Raw genomic sequence first — 16800 nt, 5'->3', positions numbered from 1 at the left:
CGTGTTTTGGGTAGAACACATCCTCCTCAAATCACTGCTTTGCTGGGATCCTACTGTGCCCATATTTAGAGGCTCATGGTGGTGGCATCCTTCCCTCCTGGGGCACATTAGCCCTTCTTAATGCCTCTGCAGGCCGGATGTTTCCTCTTCTTGTTCTATAGGAGATTTCCCTGAAGACCCTCAAAGTTGCCTCCCAGTCCTGCTCCCCTGCTGGCTCGATTGTGGAACAATGCTGACTCTCCCCAATTCAAGAGACATCCTCTCACCTCTCCCAAGTCTGCTCACCCATTCTCCATACCACAGCTCAGGAAAAATTTGTGAGGGAATCAGAAGGAATCTTTAGCAACTGCCCTGACTGGATTCTCAAGCCCCTTGAGCTGCTGCTTCCACTTGGGGCTGCGAACACTTGGGGGCATGGAAATGCTGCTCCAAAGCCATCCTCCTAGAAACAGTGTAAGCTTGAACCTAATGTCAGCAATTAATTTCTGTTGAAATATTGCCTTTGAGCCATGAAAGTCAGAAACATAAATGTAAGGAGCAAGAAAGCAGTAGTGACCTCATAGGATCTACCTTAGGAAAGCTTAAGGGTTTTCTGATCAGAATTCATCTGAAAGTGAAAGATCTGGGTTACTTACATGACTTGTAGTGTCACTGGGTCTCATCTGTGGGGTGTGGTGGCTATATTTGATGAAACCTAAAATTACTTCCTGCTCTTATAAGATGTATAAATTTCTCATCCCCTCCTTCTCCGTAGACAGGGTTTCTATTTGCTTTTGTGGTCTTCAGACTCTTGACTTTTTCTTCTACCTCAGAGACATTTTCTTGTTCTGCATGCCCCAAAATTAGGTAGGGAAAGCTCTTATTTGGTGGCTCTTGTGTGTGTCCTTTGGTGTAGCTGTGAAACTATAGGAATCATTCTGAGCATCAGCAGACATTTATTTAGCAGGCTAGCGTGCCACTAAGATTTTCAGCAGTCTTTGCGTCCTTTTAAGCAATGTTGACTCTATGTGACAAGCAAATGCTGAACTGAGCCTTTGTTGCACATTTTAAAAGCCTCATCTCTGCAGTGACCTAAGATGTCACCAAGAAACAGTCTGCGAAACCTGTTTTTCAACCCTATTTTTGCTCAGCTTCTTTGACCAGAACACTAAAACCTAACAGTTATTGCACATAAGTGATGAGAAGGAAATAGTCTATTTACTTCAAAACTCTGGAGACAAAAAAAACATCTCTCTCCCCTACAGAGTCTAGAAATCTGGATTAGAGAACATAAGGGATGCGAATAGGGAGAATGTAAACTAGTACATCTGGGAAATAAAGGAAATGATCAGAAACCCAGATATTTAGTGAGAAGGAGAAACCAGGACAACAGCCAAACAGATCTAGAGGGAGAAATGGAAAGCTGGCAGAGAGCAAGAGCAGCAAAAGGGGAAAGAAGGCAAAAGCATAGTTTTAAGGGCACTGTTCTCTTAATAGCTAGAAGTAGGGAACATCATCTCTCAGGCTATTAAGTCCTGAACCTTTCAGCCCTAAGAACTCTTGAGTCAAAAAGAGAACATTTCTGTGTGGATAGAAGTAAATCAAGTATGATGGCACAGAGTACTGGTTTTCAATCTAGCTTGGACTTTGAAGCTGCGTGACCTTGGGCAAGTCCCTTCTTCTCCCAGGGCTTCATCCTTTAAATAATAATGCTCATCACTAATATTTGTGGAGCATTTACTATTTGTCAGGTACTATGCTAGGCCCTTTATGTAATTCCTCTTGTTTATTCTTACTAACTCTCCTATTATTACCTCCATTTTCTTTAAAAAAAAAAAAAAAAAAAACTTTTTTATTGTGGTAAAATATACATAAACAAAATTTACCATTTTAACTATTTTAAGTGTAAAATTCAGTGGCCTTAAGTATATTCAAAATATTGTACAATGATCACCACTATCCATCTCCAGAACTCTTTCATCTTGCAAAACTGAAACTCTATACCCATTAAACAATAACTCCCCATTCCTCCCTCTTCTCATCCCCTGCCAACCACCATTCTACTTTCTGTCTCTATGAATTTACCAATTCTAGGTACCTCATATAATGGAAGCATATAACATTTGTCCTTTTCTGTCTGGCTTATTTCACTTAGCATAATATTTTCAAGGCTCGTCCATGTTGTATCATGTGTCAGAATTTCATTCCTTTTTAACGGCTATATCTCCATTTTAAAGAAGAAGAATCCAAGCTTGAGATAGATTAAGAAGTTTTCCCAAAGTCACAAAGATTAGAAAGTGATAGAACAGAGACCTTAACTCAGGTCTGTTTGATTCAGAGCTGTCACTCTCAATCACTAAGCTCACCCAGTGAAGGGGTTTGATCTCTAATGTCCCCTCCAGTTCCAAAATGGTATGAATTCCATGTTAAGTTCTGAGTCCCTTGATGTAAAAAAAAAAAAAAAAAAAAGTCCATTAAAAAAAATTTCTTATGTTTGATCTAAGGTATTTCTATTCTGGAAACGAATATATTTTTGTCACTTAGCACTGGATGTACAAATCATTGTGTCTTTGTCTACTGTGCTGCACAGGCCATGGGTACATTAGTAGATGCGGGTGGCAAAGGAGTATGTGCATTTAGAAGAAGAGTGAAGAAGGGAGTACAGGACATTATCCCTTAGAAATAGTCTATAGCAACAGTTACAGAATCAATTCATAATTACGGACACTACCAATTAGTGTCATTCCAACGATAACAGTAAGTTTAGGCAGGCGCTTAAAAGTGTGTTTTGTTTCTTTAATGGCTGGACAATACTTGAACTCTATGTAAAACAAAGCCTTTCATCTTGCAATTAGAAATGTGGCTCAAGACGCACACTGGGAAAGGGAATACGGTCCCTTAAAATCACAGTCAGGTATAAATCATTAAATTCTATGTATAGAAGCAGGATACAAGAGAGCTAAAGTGTAGCTGTGGACAGAGTAGAGAGGAGCCTGACAGGAAGATTCAGCCGTGAACAGCTCATTTTGCCTATGTCCTAATTTTGGCCAGGCTGAGCACAGAGGAGCAGGGTGGAAGGTTTGATGGGGAGGGCAGTACTCTGATAGGTACTGTGGTTCTCACTCTTGGCTGGACAGTGGAACCACCAAAGGAGCTCTGCATACTGATGCCTGGGTCCTACCCTTGGGGATTCTGAGTTAATTGGTCTGGGGTGTGGCCTGGCCATCGGTTTTTTAAAAGCCCTCCTAGTAATTCTAATGGGCAGCAAAGTTTGAGAACCACTGTTCAACTAGACCACCCTGGTGCGCACGACCCACCTATTTTTCTCTTTGCTCAACCGAGCCATTCTCTCCCTAGCCTAAAGCAGCAGTTTGATGGGCCACCAGGTTTTGAGAGCCACCTAGTTTCCTTTTTTCTTTTCATTTCAGCACTTTATAAATTTAAACAAGCATGTCCAGGTCTTAGTCCTACATCCATCCCAGATTTTGCATGTGACCCCAGGTAGCTTACCTCACCTTATCTGCTATCTAGGCACACCATTACCAGTTTAGTTTATTCCAATGTTTTTTACTTCATTTGTGTCTGCCTAAGAATCCTGCCCCTCTTTTCAGGGTAGGCAGTGCGTGCAAAGTGCTGAGAAATAGAGGGTTCTTCTTACAGGTGGCTGTTGATCCGTCACCTTTCACCAGGGACTAAATTTACCTTAAAGAAGAGTGCAGATCAAATTACGCATCAGAAAGCAAGTTTCATTAAAGAGTAAGAAAGGGAACAGTGTTTCCCAGGAGAAGATGAAAAGAAAAGGATTTCTTTTCTTGTTGGAAGACTTGACAAAACAGCAACTTGATATCAAATGTTCAATGCTAATTAACAAATGCTCAGTAGAAAGCTTCCATCTGATTCCGCGCCCTTACTGAGGCCAGAGAGCAAATGGCAGGTAAGAGCCACACAGGGCCCTTTCTCTAGTATTCGGGAAGCTGCACAATGTTGATGTGCTTCAGAAAGCACAGCACAGGAGTCGAAATTCTGAATGCTTCTTTCACTGAATTACTGTGTGGACTTGGAAAAATCACTCAACCTCTCCAAGTTTCAATTTCCTTATGTGTAAAAAGTAAACAACATTGCACTAACCTGTGACTTGCCATAATTGCAACAGACCCTCCACTCCTTCATTGTAAGGGTCAGGCCTGGAAGCTCATAGTTCATCTGTTTCAAAGCCATCATTCACATTAAGATCCTTATGATTACCTGAAGTTTCAAAACATAATTCAGTAAAATGTTTCCATTTAAAAAGATAGCAAAATTTATGTTGAAAAATGGATGTTATTAATATTAGGTTGTTTCAGCTCCCGCCATAAGACTCCCTACCCTTGATATATGCCAATGATATTAGCCAACTTCTTACCTCAAAAATTAATAAGATTAATAAGCAACATGACAGACTTAATTTTAGTATATGTATATTTGTTTAGTTTGATTATCTTGCCACTGACAATGTAAATTCTCTAAATTCATAATATTTGGGAGTCCCCCACAAATTTAAAGTCCCATATGTACATATTAATACTGTCAAGAGTTTTTCAAGTTTTTGTCCCTACAATACTTCTTCAAGGAAGACAGCACAGTTACAATATTATCATTTTACACAAAAGGGAAATGGTGGCATAGTGTCCCTTGACTGATCACCATGCCTCAATTTACCAGCCCGGCAAGAATAGAACTGAGATTAGAACATGGATTTACTGGTGCCCAGGCAAATCACCAAACTAAGGACTCGTGGTCACCTCCTTGTAAGATATTCTTCGAGGAAGCAAGAAATCCATTAAGATTTCAAGGTAGAAAGAGAATACAGAGTACCTGGTATCTGAATAGGAGGTGGCTTCTGTAGCAGCGAGCACGTATTAAGTCATTTCTAGGCATTCAAACCAGGTCGGAGCTGAAAGGGGCTTTAGACACAGCTTGCCTAATGGCCCCTGCTGCATTTTTTCCCCGTTGTTTCAGGAGACGCTCCCCTCCCCCAAGGTTAGAGCTAGGTGGGCCTCTAGAGGCCTCTGGAGGCTAGTATCTCCTCAAGCCCATCCATCCTTAATAATGAAAGTGTGTGTTGCAAGAAAAGAACAGTGAAGTAAGAAGGATAGAGAAGAGGGTGCTAAATAGAAAATGGCTCCTTAAATAAGCATGAATTCTATAAGTTCTGTGTGGGACGGGTGATCTGTGGAATAACTTGCATTTAGCTATTATTCTAGAGGAGAAGGGGCACGGAGTAAAGGGACTTGCAGGGTGGAGTCCTGAAATGACTTCCTTGGAAATTCTACCTTGCAGCCTCCAAACCTGAGAGACTACTTTTGCAGAGGGGTGGCGAGGGTAGGGCCGGAATGGAGGTGAAGAAGACAGAACAAAACTTGGAGTATTTTGAAGTGCCAATTGAAGGGTAGATGTTCTGGGCCTCCCCTCCCACTCTGGCCTCTGAGGCTCATCTGAGGCGATCAGACCACCCTCTGGAGTCCACGTTTTCCAGGCTCAGCGGATCCTTTATCCAAAGAAAAATAGGAGAAGCCTGTCGCTTTGCTCTATTGAGCAGGGTTGTGTTTCCCACTGTGCCCCCTTGAGCTTGCTGGGGGTGGGGGCAGGCCTGGGCAAGGACATCTGGAGATGGGGGGATCCGGCAGAGAGCGAGGCAAGGTAGACTCCCACCATGACCCACAACACCTGTCACTGAGCCTCGGGAAACCCCGCAACGCTCTGGGCTCCCGCCCCAACACACCCGCCTCGGCTCCAGTTCCCTCCTCTTCCAGCTCCCGCCTCCCTCCCTAGCAGCTCCACCCCACAAACTCCCTCCCCAGCAGCTCCTCCCCACCTCCCCTCTCCCAGCTTCTCGCTCTTGCTCCTCCTTCCTCCGCCTCCTCGATCCCCTCCCCCTCCTCCGCGGCTCCCTGCCCCCGCTGCCTCCGCGAATCTCCATCTCCGCAGTCCGGGCCACTGGGTGCGGAGGCTGCCGCAGCCCCGGGGGCCACCGCTACCTCCCCCAATCCCTATACCCATTGTCTCCCACTCCACCCAGCCCTCCACCTCCCCCACAACCATGGCGCACGAAGCCGTGAGAAGCTCTCTTCTCGGGGTGCCCTGCGGGGAGCCAGCGGAGCTTGGAGGTGCGGTAGGGCCCGGCCAGGGCAGGGGTCGGGGCAGAAGGGACGTGCCTGGGGGAGGGGAGGAGGACTTTCGGTGGAGGGGATCAAAACACGGTTCTCTGCATAGGCCCTTGTCCTCACACCCATTCCTGCCTCGCGCCTGCGGGAGGAGGGGGGTGGAGGTGGGGGTGCAGAGGAAGGCAGTAGCTTGCGCGTGCCCCCTCCCCCCATGCTGGGGTTCTCGTATCCAAGAGGGTCAGGACTGAGCTCTAGCCTTCTGCTTGGCCTGATGGTGAGCTCATCTCCCCACCCCCAACTAGCGGTTACTGAGCTCGTTGTTAATGAGAGCCTCGGTAGACTCATTCCAATCGCACCACCCACGCTCTCTCCTTGTCTTCTCCCCAGGTGATGCTAGCGAGGAAGACCACCCCCAAGTCTGTGCGAAGTGTTGCGCACAATTCACTGACCCAACTGAATTCCTCGCCCACCAGAATGCATGTTCTACTGATCCTCCTGTAATGGTGATAATTGGGGGCCAGGAGAACCCCAACAACTCTTCGACTTCTTCTGAACCCCGGCCTGAAGGCCACAGTAGTCCCCAGGTCATGGAGGCAGAGCACGGCAACCCCTCAGATTCTGGGTCCTCAGTGTCCACAGATCCCAACTGGGGCCCAGAGCCGAGAGGAGAGGATTCTGCGGGGCATTTTCTGGTCGCTGCCACAGGTACAGCAGCTGGGGGAGGTGGGGGCCTGATCTTGGCCAGTCCCAAGCTGGGAGCAACCCCATTACCTCCAGAATCCACCCCTGCCCCCCCTCCTCCTCCACCTCCACCCCTCCCCCAGGTGTAGGCAGCAGCCAATTGAACATCCCTCTGATCTTGGAAGAGCTCCGGGTACTGCAGCAGAGGCAGATCCATCAGATGCAGATGACTGAGCAAATCTGCCGGCAGGTACTGCTGCTTGGCTCCTTAGGCCAGACCGTGGGCGCCCCGGCCAGTCCCTCAGAGTTATCTGGGACAGGGACTGCCTCCTCCACCAAACCCCTGCTTCCCCTCTTCAGCCCCATCAAGCCTGTCCAGACTGGCAAGACACTGGCACCTTCTTCCTCCACCTCCTCCTCCTCCTCAGGGGCAGAAACACCCAAGCAGGCTTTCTTCCACCTTTACCATCCACTGGGGTCACAGCACCCTTTTTCTGCTGGAGGGGTTGGGCGAAGCCACAAACCCACACCTGCCCCCTCTCCAGCTCTGCCAGGCAGCACAGATCAGCTGATTGCTTCGCCTCATCTGGCATTCCCAGGCACCACGGGACTTCTGGCAGCACAGTGTCTTGGGGCAGCCCGAGGCCTCGAGGCCTCTGCCTCCCCGGGGCTCCTGAAGCCAAAGAATGGAAGTGGTGAGCTGAGTTATGGGGAAGTGATGGGTCCTTTGGAGAAGCCTGGTGGACGGCACAAATGCCGCTTCTGTGCCAAAGTGTTTGGCAGTGACAGCGCCCTGCAGATCCACCTGCGCTCACACACAGGTGAAAGGCCCTATAAGTGTAATGTCTGTGGCAACCGCTTTACCACCCGTGGCAATCTCAAAGTGCATTTCCACCGGCACCGTGAGAAGTACCCGCATGTGCAGATGAACCCTCACCCAGTGCCAGAGCACCTAGACTACGTCATCACCAGCAGTGGCCTGCCTTATGGTATGTCTGTGCCGCCAGAGAAGGCTGAGGAGGAGGCGGCCATGCCAGGAGGAGGTGTGGAACGCAAGCCTCTGGTGGCCTCCACCACAGCGCTCAGTGCCACAGAGAGCCTGACCCTGCTCTCCACCGGTGCAGGCACAGCCTCGGCTCCTGCGCTCCCTGCTTTCAATAAGTTTGTGCTCATGAAAGCGGTAGAGCCAAAGAGTAAAGCTGATGAAAATACTCCTCCAGGAACTGAGGCCTCCACCATCACCGGGGTGGCAGAAAGTGGCACAGCAACCCGCATGCAGCTAAGTAAGCTGGTGACTTCATTACCTAGCTGGGCACTGCTTACCAACCACTTTAAGTCCACTGGGAGCTTCCCCTTCCCTTATGTGCTAGAGCCGTTGGGGGCCTCACCCTCTGAGACATCGAAGCTGCAGCAACTGGTAGAAAAGATTGACCGGCAGGGAGCCGTGGCAGTGGCCTCTACTGCCTCAGGAGCCCCCACCACGTCTGCCCCTGCAGCTTCATCCTCAGCCTCATCTGGACCTAACCAGTGTGTCATCTGCCTCCGGGTGCTGAGCTGTCCTCGAGCACTGCGCCTGCATTATGGCCAACATGGAGGTGAGCGACCCTTCAAATGCAAAGTGTGTGGCAGAGCCTTCTCCACCCGGGGCAATCTGCGTGCACATTTCGTGGGCCACAAGGCCAGTCCAGCTGCCCGAGCCCAGAACTCCTGCCCTATCTGCCAGAAGAAGTTCACCAATGCGGTTACTCTGCAGCAGCATGTTCGGATGCACCTGGGAGGCCAGATTCCCAACGGTAGCACCACGCTCCCTGAAGGTGGGGGAGCTGCCCAGGAGAATGGCTCCGAGCAATCTACAGTGTCCGGGGCAGCGAGCTTCTCCCAGCAGCCATCCCAGCAGCCCTCTCCAGAAGAGGAGTTATCTGAAGAGGAGGATGAGGACGAGGAAGATGAGGAAGATGTGACTGATGAAGATTCTCTGGCAGGAAGAGGCTCAGAGAGTGGAGGTGAGAAGGCAATATCAGTACGAGGTGATTCGGAAGAGGCATCTGGGGCAGAGGAGGAAATGGGGACTGTGGTGGCAGTAGCCACAGTAGGGAAGGAGATGGACAGTAATGAGAAAGCAGTTCAACCACCTCCTCTGCCACCACCGCCACCACCGCCACCTGACAGCCTGAATCAAACACAGCCAATGGAGCAGGGAGGCAGTGATGTTGCAGGAGGCATGGAAGAGGGGGGCAAACCTCAGAGGAGCTCCAGCCCACCATCAACACTCACCCTCGAAGGGGAAGGCAGCAGCACCACCTTGGTGGAGGAGCTGAACATGCAGGAAGCAATGAGAAAGGATCCAGGAGAGAGCAGTAGCAGAAAGGCCTGTGAGGTGTGTGGCCAGACCTTTCCTAGCCAGGCAGCTCTGGAGGAACATCAGAAGACCCATCCCAAGGAGGGGCCGTTCCTCACTTGTGTTTTCTGCAGGCAGGGTTTTCTCGAGCGGGCTACCCTCAAGAAGCACATGCTGTTGGCTCACCACCAGGTACAGCCCTTTGCCCCCCATGGCCCTCAGAATATTGCTGCTCTTTCCTTGGTCCCAGGCTGTTCAACCTCCATCACTTCTCCAGGGCTCTCCCCCTTTCCCCGAAAAGATGACCCTACGATCCCTTGAGCCTGTTTTTCTGTGCCTGCTACCCTTGGACCCAGGTTGCAGAGAAACCTAGAGCTCTGCAGAAGGACTTCCAAGATTTATGAGCCCTTATTTGTTTTTTCTGAGTTCTTACATGGTATGTCCCAAGTGGCTTTTCTCTAGTCCCTGAGCTTGGAAATTGTTGTGCTTACAGGGGATGGCCCCCTGAGGAATTTTTCTTCCCTCTTCATTGATTGTACCTAAGGAAAATGGATTCTCTACAGCTTTCACATTCCCAAGGGAAATCCTCTCCAGCTTCCTTGGGGTGACCATTTTCCCCTCTCCTTCCTTTCCCTTCCCCTTTCCCTTTGGCAGGTGCATCTGAGCACCCACATTTGGAATTGCAGCCCAGCCCGAAGGGGCCGGCAGCTGTCCCTGGAGGGCCCAGTGCCCCTCCTCTCTGGTGACCTGGTCAACCTGCAGGACCCCAGCTGGTGAGGGTGGGTCCCCTGTCTCTGTGGAACCAGTACACATCTTTCCTGTCAAGTGACTCGCCCACCAAGCCCAGGAGTTCCAGCTCCACCACCACTTCAGGCCTGGCACCACCAGTGCTGTTTCGCCTAGGAACTGTGGCTGGGAAGGTGCCTCCAGCAATGGGGTCCAGAGAGGCCAAGGAGAAGAAGAGAGCCCCCCTCCTCTTGTTTCAGCCTCCTGCATCCAAGGCAGTGCCTGAGAAGCCCATCACAGAAGAGAAGTAACAGCATGTTACTGTACTTCTCCTTCCCCCTGTTCCAGAAGGTGCCAGCAGTGAAGCTGCAGCAATATCTGTATCTGTGGCTCAGCCTAGGGAGTAGGGAGAAGTGAAGGGTATAGGACACTCTTCCCATGAAACTCCTTGATAGTTACATGAAGGCAAAGGTATTGTCTGGTCGATATGCCGTGACATCTCCAGCTTCTCATATTCCTTCGTCATTGCCTCTCAAAGTTAGGGAACAAGTGGATTATTTGCCAAGAGGTCTCCTTGGGATATTTTGGGAAATGTGAAGTTTATATCTTTAACAAATGTTGGTGAGGGTAGTTGCAGAAGTAATGATGCAGAGTTGAAAAGTGTTGCTAAAGTATAGGGATTTACGCTGGGAACCTGCGTGATTAAGAAAGGGCCATGATGTAAGGGAGCGGACCTTGAATTCTTGATTGAGTGGATCTCATGAATGTTTTTTTTTTGGACTAATGGTGACCTGGTGTACAGCAGTGCACCGCAGATCATAGGGGATTCCCTAGCACTAGTGTGCTTCTAGTTTTAGATAACTCTCCTTTATTCCCTGGCCCCTTGTATTTCCCTGATCTTCCTCTCTCAAGGCCCATTTCCTCCCCATTTGCCTGTCTATGGACTGGGGTTTATGTCTTTGCTATTGTCTGGTTCTTAAGAGTCCCAGACTTTGAAAAATGAGCTCCAGGTGGCCCCTGCCTCTCTGTCTTGTAATGAGATGTAGTATTTACTCTTAACATAGGATCATTTGGAACAGGAGTTCTGAGGAGGAGAGAATGTTGGCTCTGCTGATGACTGACTTGAATGATGGCTTCTCCTCTGAAGGTATAGGCTCCAGAGCTTCCTAACATAGTAAAATGTGAAGAGCAGTCAAGGGAGATGTTAGTGTCTTTCCCTTTTCATTAAAGGTGTTTTAACCAAATATTTGTGTGTTTTCTTTATTTCGTGACTAAGTAGCCAGCTGGGGTGTGATATGGGCATTCCTTAGCGTTGAGATTCCCTTCCCACCTACATCTCCTGCCAAAAGCCGAACATATGGTGTTGAAATATTTATTCAGCCTTGTCCTAAAACAACCTCCAGTGAATGCAGTTTTCCTGTGGAAATGGAGTTTGTGGTCTCAAAAGTTAGGAGTTTGTCCACTGTGTGCAGTTTTTGTTTAGATTTTCTCTTTGCCACCAGGCTTTTCTGTTTTTTTCTCCTTTTGTTGTTGTTGTTGTTTTTAAAGGTTGGAAGCTATTTATCAGTCTTTCTTGAACCCCAGGCAAGCCTGGCTGACATCAGTTAATCTGCAGAACCAAAATGAATTAATCTTTATGATCCTTGAGATCTGATGTTATAAACAGAAAGGAAAAAAAAAAAACCAAACATAATTCGACCCTTATAATTTCTTCTAATAAGATAACATGAAGGAGGATTCTTAGCAGAGGAAGACATTGGGGATGGGAGCATGAAATGAAATATATATACATATATATTCATCTCTTTACAACATGGTAAGTTTCAGATTTTGCACTGACACTTTGGTTTCCTAAAAAGAACATTCTCCAGAACTTTTTAAGACTGTAGTATCACTGAATCTGAGTGCAAAAGAGAAGTAACTGGTAAAATGATTTGCCCAAAGGCACTTGGCTGGTTAGTAGCAGGGTTGGATTAAGAACCCAGGTGGACAGAATCGCTGTCTCAGTGCTACCAGCAGTGGGCAGGGATGCCTTCCTGCTACATCATCAAGGACTCCTGATAAAAGTCTGGCTTGAGGACAAAGGAAGGAGGTGAGTACACTTATTCTTGGCTCAATTCAGGTTAAAAAATGATGTTTGATTCTAGTTACCCCACCAGAGCAGTACAGGTCCCTTTAAAAGGTACCAGTGAGTGGGAACACATGAGAATCTTGTGAACTTGATTTGGAAAAGAAACAGCTCCTGTCTCTTTAATACCTGGCAAAGCTTTATAAAAAACAAATCTGTTTTTCCTTTTAGCCTATGGAAGGAGGTCGGTCACCAATCCTATTTTCTTCACCTCCCCTGCCCCCATTGGACATGAATAATGCCATTTAACTAATTAAACTAGACTTGCCCTCCCTTTAGATGCCAGTTTCCATTATGGTAACAGCTGTCAGTGAGGATTCTACTGATGGATGCTTCCTTGGGCAGGTCAGCACTGAGCCTGACTCCCCGCTCTCCCCTTTCTGTCTCCTTTTCATTCTTTTTCCTTCCTGGCCTGTATTTTCTTCTTCCATTGGACTCTTATCTGACAGCTTTTCTTTTTCTTTTCTCTCTTCACCTTAAATTTATTCTTTGTCTTAGGGCCTTTAGTCTCTTCCTTCTAGGGGCCCCTTCCAGTCCCTACTCAGCCCCACCATTTCTCGCTCTCAGTCACTTTTCCTTTGGTCATCTTTTCGGAAGGTGAGTTAACTCTAACTTGTTGGAATGAATTTATAAATAAATGCAGCTTGCAAAACACTTTACATGAAATAAACAGTGGATCTAGTTCATACTGGATGGATAAAAAGGATCACTATTTGAAGGAATAGACAACTTTTTTGCCTAGTAAACATATTTTTACATGATGGTGGTAAATACGATAGACAACAATGGCCTGTGGGTTCCCAAGGGAGGGAAATAACTAACTCAATGCAAAGATGGAAAAGGGGGAGGTGGCGTACAATTCTCTTGAATTCGGCATTCACAATGACCGCTCTTAAAATACACTAACTCAATCCATACAACAACTTAAGAGCCAGTGCAGTTACGCCAATGCAGTTACCATTTCAGAACCTATGTAAGATACACAGAGTCCTTTTTGGCAAATACAGAGATGTGCTGCTCCAGAAATGTCCCTTCAAAAACTGGCTACCTATCTACAAGAAGCCTGGTTAGCTAACAGCCTCCAGCTGTCCCATCAGCCCCTGACCAACGACTGAGGCCCCTAGCTATTCCCATGGAACAGGGACTCGAATGAGTAGTTTTTGCTCGGGAAATCCCCTTTGGGCTGGCAGAGGCTTTGTCAGGTCTGCATCATGTGTGACATCTCTCCCTGCCGAGTCACACATTTCCCCCCTTTTCCTTTTTGTAAGTGTTACTCCCTAATAAAACTTTTGGACTCCTAACTCTGTCTCAGCATTTTCATTCTTGGAAATTTCAACTTGTGTCACCTCTGAGAAGGCCTAGATCTACTGGCACATTTTCATCTCACAAATTCTTGCTCCTGGGACTCCGGTAACCATCCTTGGAACTCCTCAGTAAACCAAGCAACATCTGTCTCCTGATTTGCAAAACAGACTTCACTAGTGTTAGTCTCAATTAGACCCAACTTTGACTTCCCCTTACATGTCCTTGTCTTTTCTAAAGTTTAATAGGAGATTGACTAGCCCCAGTGGACATTTTGCCTTAGATCATAAAATGAAAGACTGAGTTAGGACAAAAACTTAACCAAAAAACCATTTAGCCAAAGAACTTTTGGTTAGTACTGTGGATGTTTCAGTAATCCATTGCTGTGTAACAAACTATCCCAAAACTAAGAGTCTTAATAACTACGTATTTGCTTGTGATTCCATGGTTGTCTGGGCAGGCTTCAGCAAGGATGGCTTGTCTATATTCCATGTTGTTAAAAGCTAAATTCACTCTCACCGTATGGATTTGGGCTGGAGGATCAAAGATGGCCTTACTCACTTCTGGCCCCTCAGCTGAATGGCTGGAATGTTGGAGCTTCTCTCCTTATAGTCTTTCATCCTACAGAGCCTTTTGCCCTTCGAGGTCTTTCAATTTCTAGGATATCTCTCTCCTTTCTCTTTTCAGCTGGTTCGTCATTTTAGGACTTCCACGAAGGCCTAGGTCTCTAAGAAGACAAAAGCAGACACTGCAAGGCCACTTAAGGCCTAGGTCTGAAACTCAATATCACTTCTGCCACAGTCTGATAGCCAAAGCTAGTCAGAAGCCCAGCTCAAATTAAAGAAGAGGGGAAATATGCTTTTCCTGTTAACAGTGGCAAAGTCACACTGCATAAGTGCATGTGGAATGGGAGCCATTGTTGGTGATAACTTTGGAAACAGTTTACCGCAACAGATATGAGGAATAAAAATGTAATCCATGCAGCACTCATCTCTGCTCACAACCAGGCTTACACTCTGTTTTGACTATTAAGAGATCTGGGTGAGATTCCCTCCTCTCTACACTGCTCAGGGTTGAATGCAGACTAACAGTGGCAGACAAAAAAGCACTGGCTTTCTTTTGAGCAGAAAACTGAGCATGAGTGTAGAAAGAATCTCTAAGCAGATCATGCTAAGTAGCCTTCCCGCGCTCCTAAAATTTGGCCATTTACTACTTTAATAATTTACCCAAAGTGAATGTGAAAGCAAAGACTTCAGACTTCTGGGAGCTGCCCTTGATTTGGATGATTTTCAGAAGTACCTATGCTATTTATAGGTCAGAGGAGACAATCCAGGCCTTAGGAATCCTGAATTCTACTAGAGACTAAATCTCTTCCACTAGAAAATCCTTCCTTTCCTAGACAAAAGTGCTTATTCTGTTTAGGGGTTGACCTGCAGAATCCTGTCTTTAAGATGAGTCAATTTCCTTTATCTTCTGCAAGGCTATACCCAGAACTCTCTCCCCCAAGACTATTTAGTTTTAGAACTATATCATGTCTGTATATTTCATTTCTATATGTTAAGAACCTTGAAAGAAACTGTGATCTTATAACAAGAGAGGAATTCAAATTTGTGAACAATTAACTTTTTTTTTTTCCGGAATTTTTATGAGTTTATTTAAGGCAAACTGATGAAATATGCCAGAGAGCAAGATCTCAAGTGTTCCCTGTGAACAATTAACTGTTAATTTAACAGTTCTATAATATAGCAATAATGGGGCTATTTTACTTTAGTAATAATATATATGTCTAAACTTAAAGCTACACAGGATACATTCCAAATGGAAGTACAAAAGCATCTCTTATTAACTTTCTTGAGGGAAGTTTCTAGAGCAAAGTTATTAAAGGAAGCAAAATCCCTTAGATAGAGCAGTCCCCTCGAGCAGTCTTCCATGATCTCACATCGGCCAACTTTCCCAAGAGTATTTCTGCTGAGGAAGATAGCATTTTTGCTTCTCAGTATGTGTAATACTGAAAATCAAATGTCCAGAGATGCTCATGTGAATGCATATTTATTTCCGTGTCTTCTACTTCTAGGTTCATATACAAAGTTACGCATCTCAACAGACAGTGTAAATTACCTACTAAGTAAATTAAATTCAGAAAATGAGATGGAAATGAATATTTTGATTACTAAATCTTTACCTAGCACATAGTAGTCACTCAATATTTGCTGAATAAATGGATGAAACTGCCACATCCTAATACACATACATCTTTCTTCTCAAAGCCCCCTTCTATTCACCTCTTCCTTTACATTACTATCCACAACCAGTTTCCAAGTTAATTAAAGGTCCTATCATCACTTAGTTACAATAGACTAACCATTTCTCTTTCTGCAAACTCCTCCCCATCTCAATCCAATTAGAACACCAGATCAATCTTAAAACACTCCCTATTCACAAACCCTAAATTATTCTGTGTTGTCCTCTGAATAAATTGCAAGCTCTTTACTCAGGTAACGTACTTTTTGCAGTCTGGCCTCAAATATGGATATGTAAATAACTTTCCAAATCCTCAAATATAATTCTCCATGTTCTAGTGAACTAATCTGAGTTAGCAGGACACACATTATGCTTTCCTCATTCTGGTCTAGACCTTTGCTTTTGTCATGTCCTTGGCTTGGAATTCTCTCCTATAGCTTCACCTACTGAAGACGTAGCTGTCACTTCAAGCCTGAACCTTGATGTCACTGTCTTTCCAATGCCTTCCTGGGCCATCCAGGCTTAGAGTCCTCCACTTCTTTGCAATCACATGTATTTTTCAGAACTTATGCTCATGCTGCCTTGTGTGTAAAGATGGTTCAATATTAATAAACCGGGTCTTAGCTTCTTTACCAGGCTAGAAACTCTGAAAACAGAAGCCATGCCTTTTCAAGCTTTTCTTTCAGGCAGTGTTTGGCGTCATGCAGACATTTGATAATTCAGTGGTTTCTAAATGCTCCCATTCAGAGGACCCCTTAAAAATAAAAACCTTTTGTATTTAAGTTTACTACACATAGAGACGTGCACATACCAAAATGTTTGGTTCGATTAATTCTCAAAAACGACATACTGATGCAACCAACATCCAGATATAAGAAACACAATGCACCTTGAAACCCTGAAGTACCCTTGTCTCCCCTTGTGAGGACTCTATTTGAATATATCACACATGATACTTGTAGATTTGATATAAGTATGAAGAGTGAGAATATGTATTTGCAGATTCCTTACATCACTGATCCATCAGTCTTCCTTCTCTTTCAGAGAAGTTCCCCTCACCCCCAAATCGGGAACTAATGTAACAGCAATCTTTGTAATTGAATGCATGGAAACATACACCTATAACACCTTCAATGGAAAAAGGTATATGTCAAACTGTTAAGAGGAATCCTTCATTTCAAATACCTGTAGTACTACATGTACAACTCTACGAGTGCTACCTTAAGGTCAACTCTCAGGGCTCTTGTCCTTATATTCAACAT

At 45.8% G+C, this 16800-nt stretch overlaps 1 protein-coding gene across 1 annotated transcript; it reads left to right on the top strand.

Moving 5' to 3' along the window:
- The first annotated feature begins 5867 nt into the window (after positions 1-5867).
- On the top strand, positions 5868-11111 carry SALL2 (spalt like transcription factor 2). The gene is given in 3 exon segments (XM_039869881.1): positions 5868-6125; positions 6510-6932; positions 6935-11111. Coding segments are annotated over 3 exon segments (3018 nt in total). The 5' UTR covers positions 5868-6058; the 3' UTR covers positions 9463-11111.
- The last annotated feature ends 5689 nt before the right edge of the window (positions 11112-16800 follow it).

This window comes from Pteropus medius, unplaced genomic scaffold (genome assembly GCF_902729225.1).
Source record: "Pteropus medius unplaced genomic scaffold, Ma_sr-lr_union100, whole genome shotgun sequence".
Taxonomy (NCBI): Eukaryota; Metazoa; Chordata; class Mammalia; order Chiroptera; family Pteropodidae; genus Pteropus; species Pteropus medius.
The sequence above is the reverse complement of the archived record's forward strand: the minus strand, read 5'-3'. Positions and strand labels throughout refer to the sequence as shown.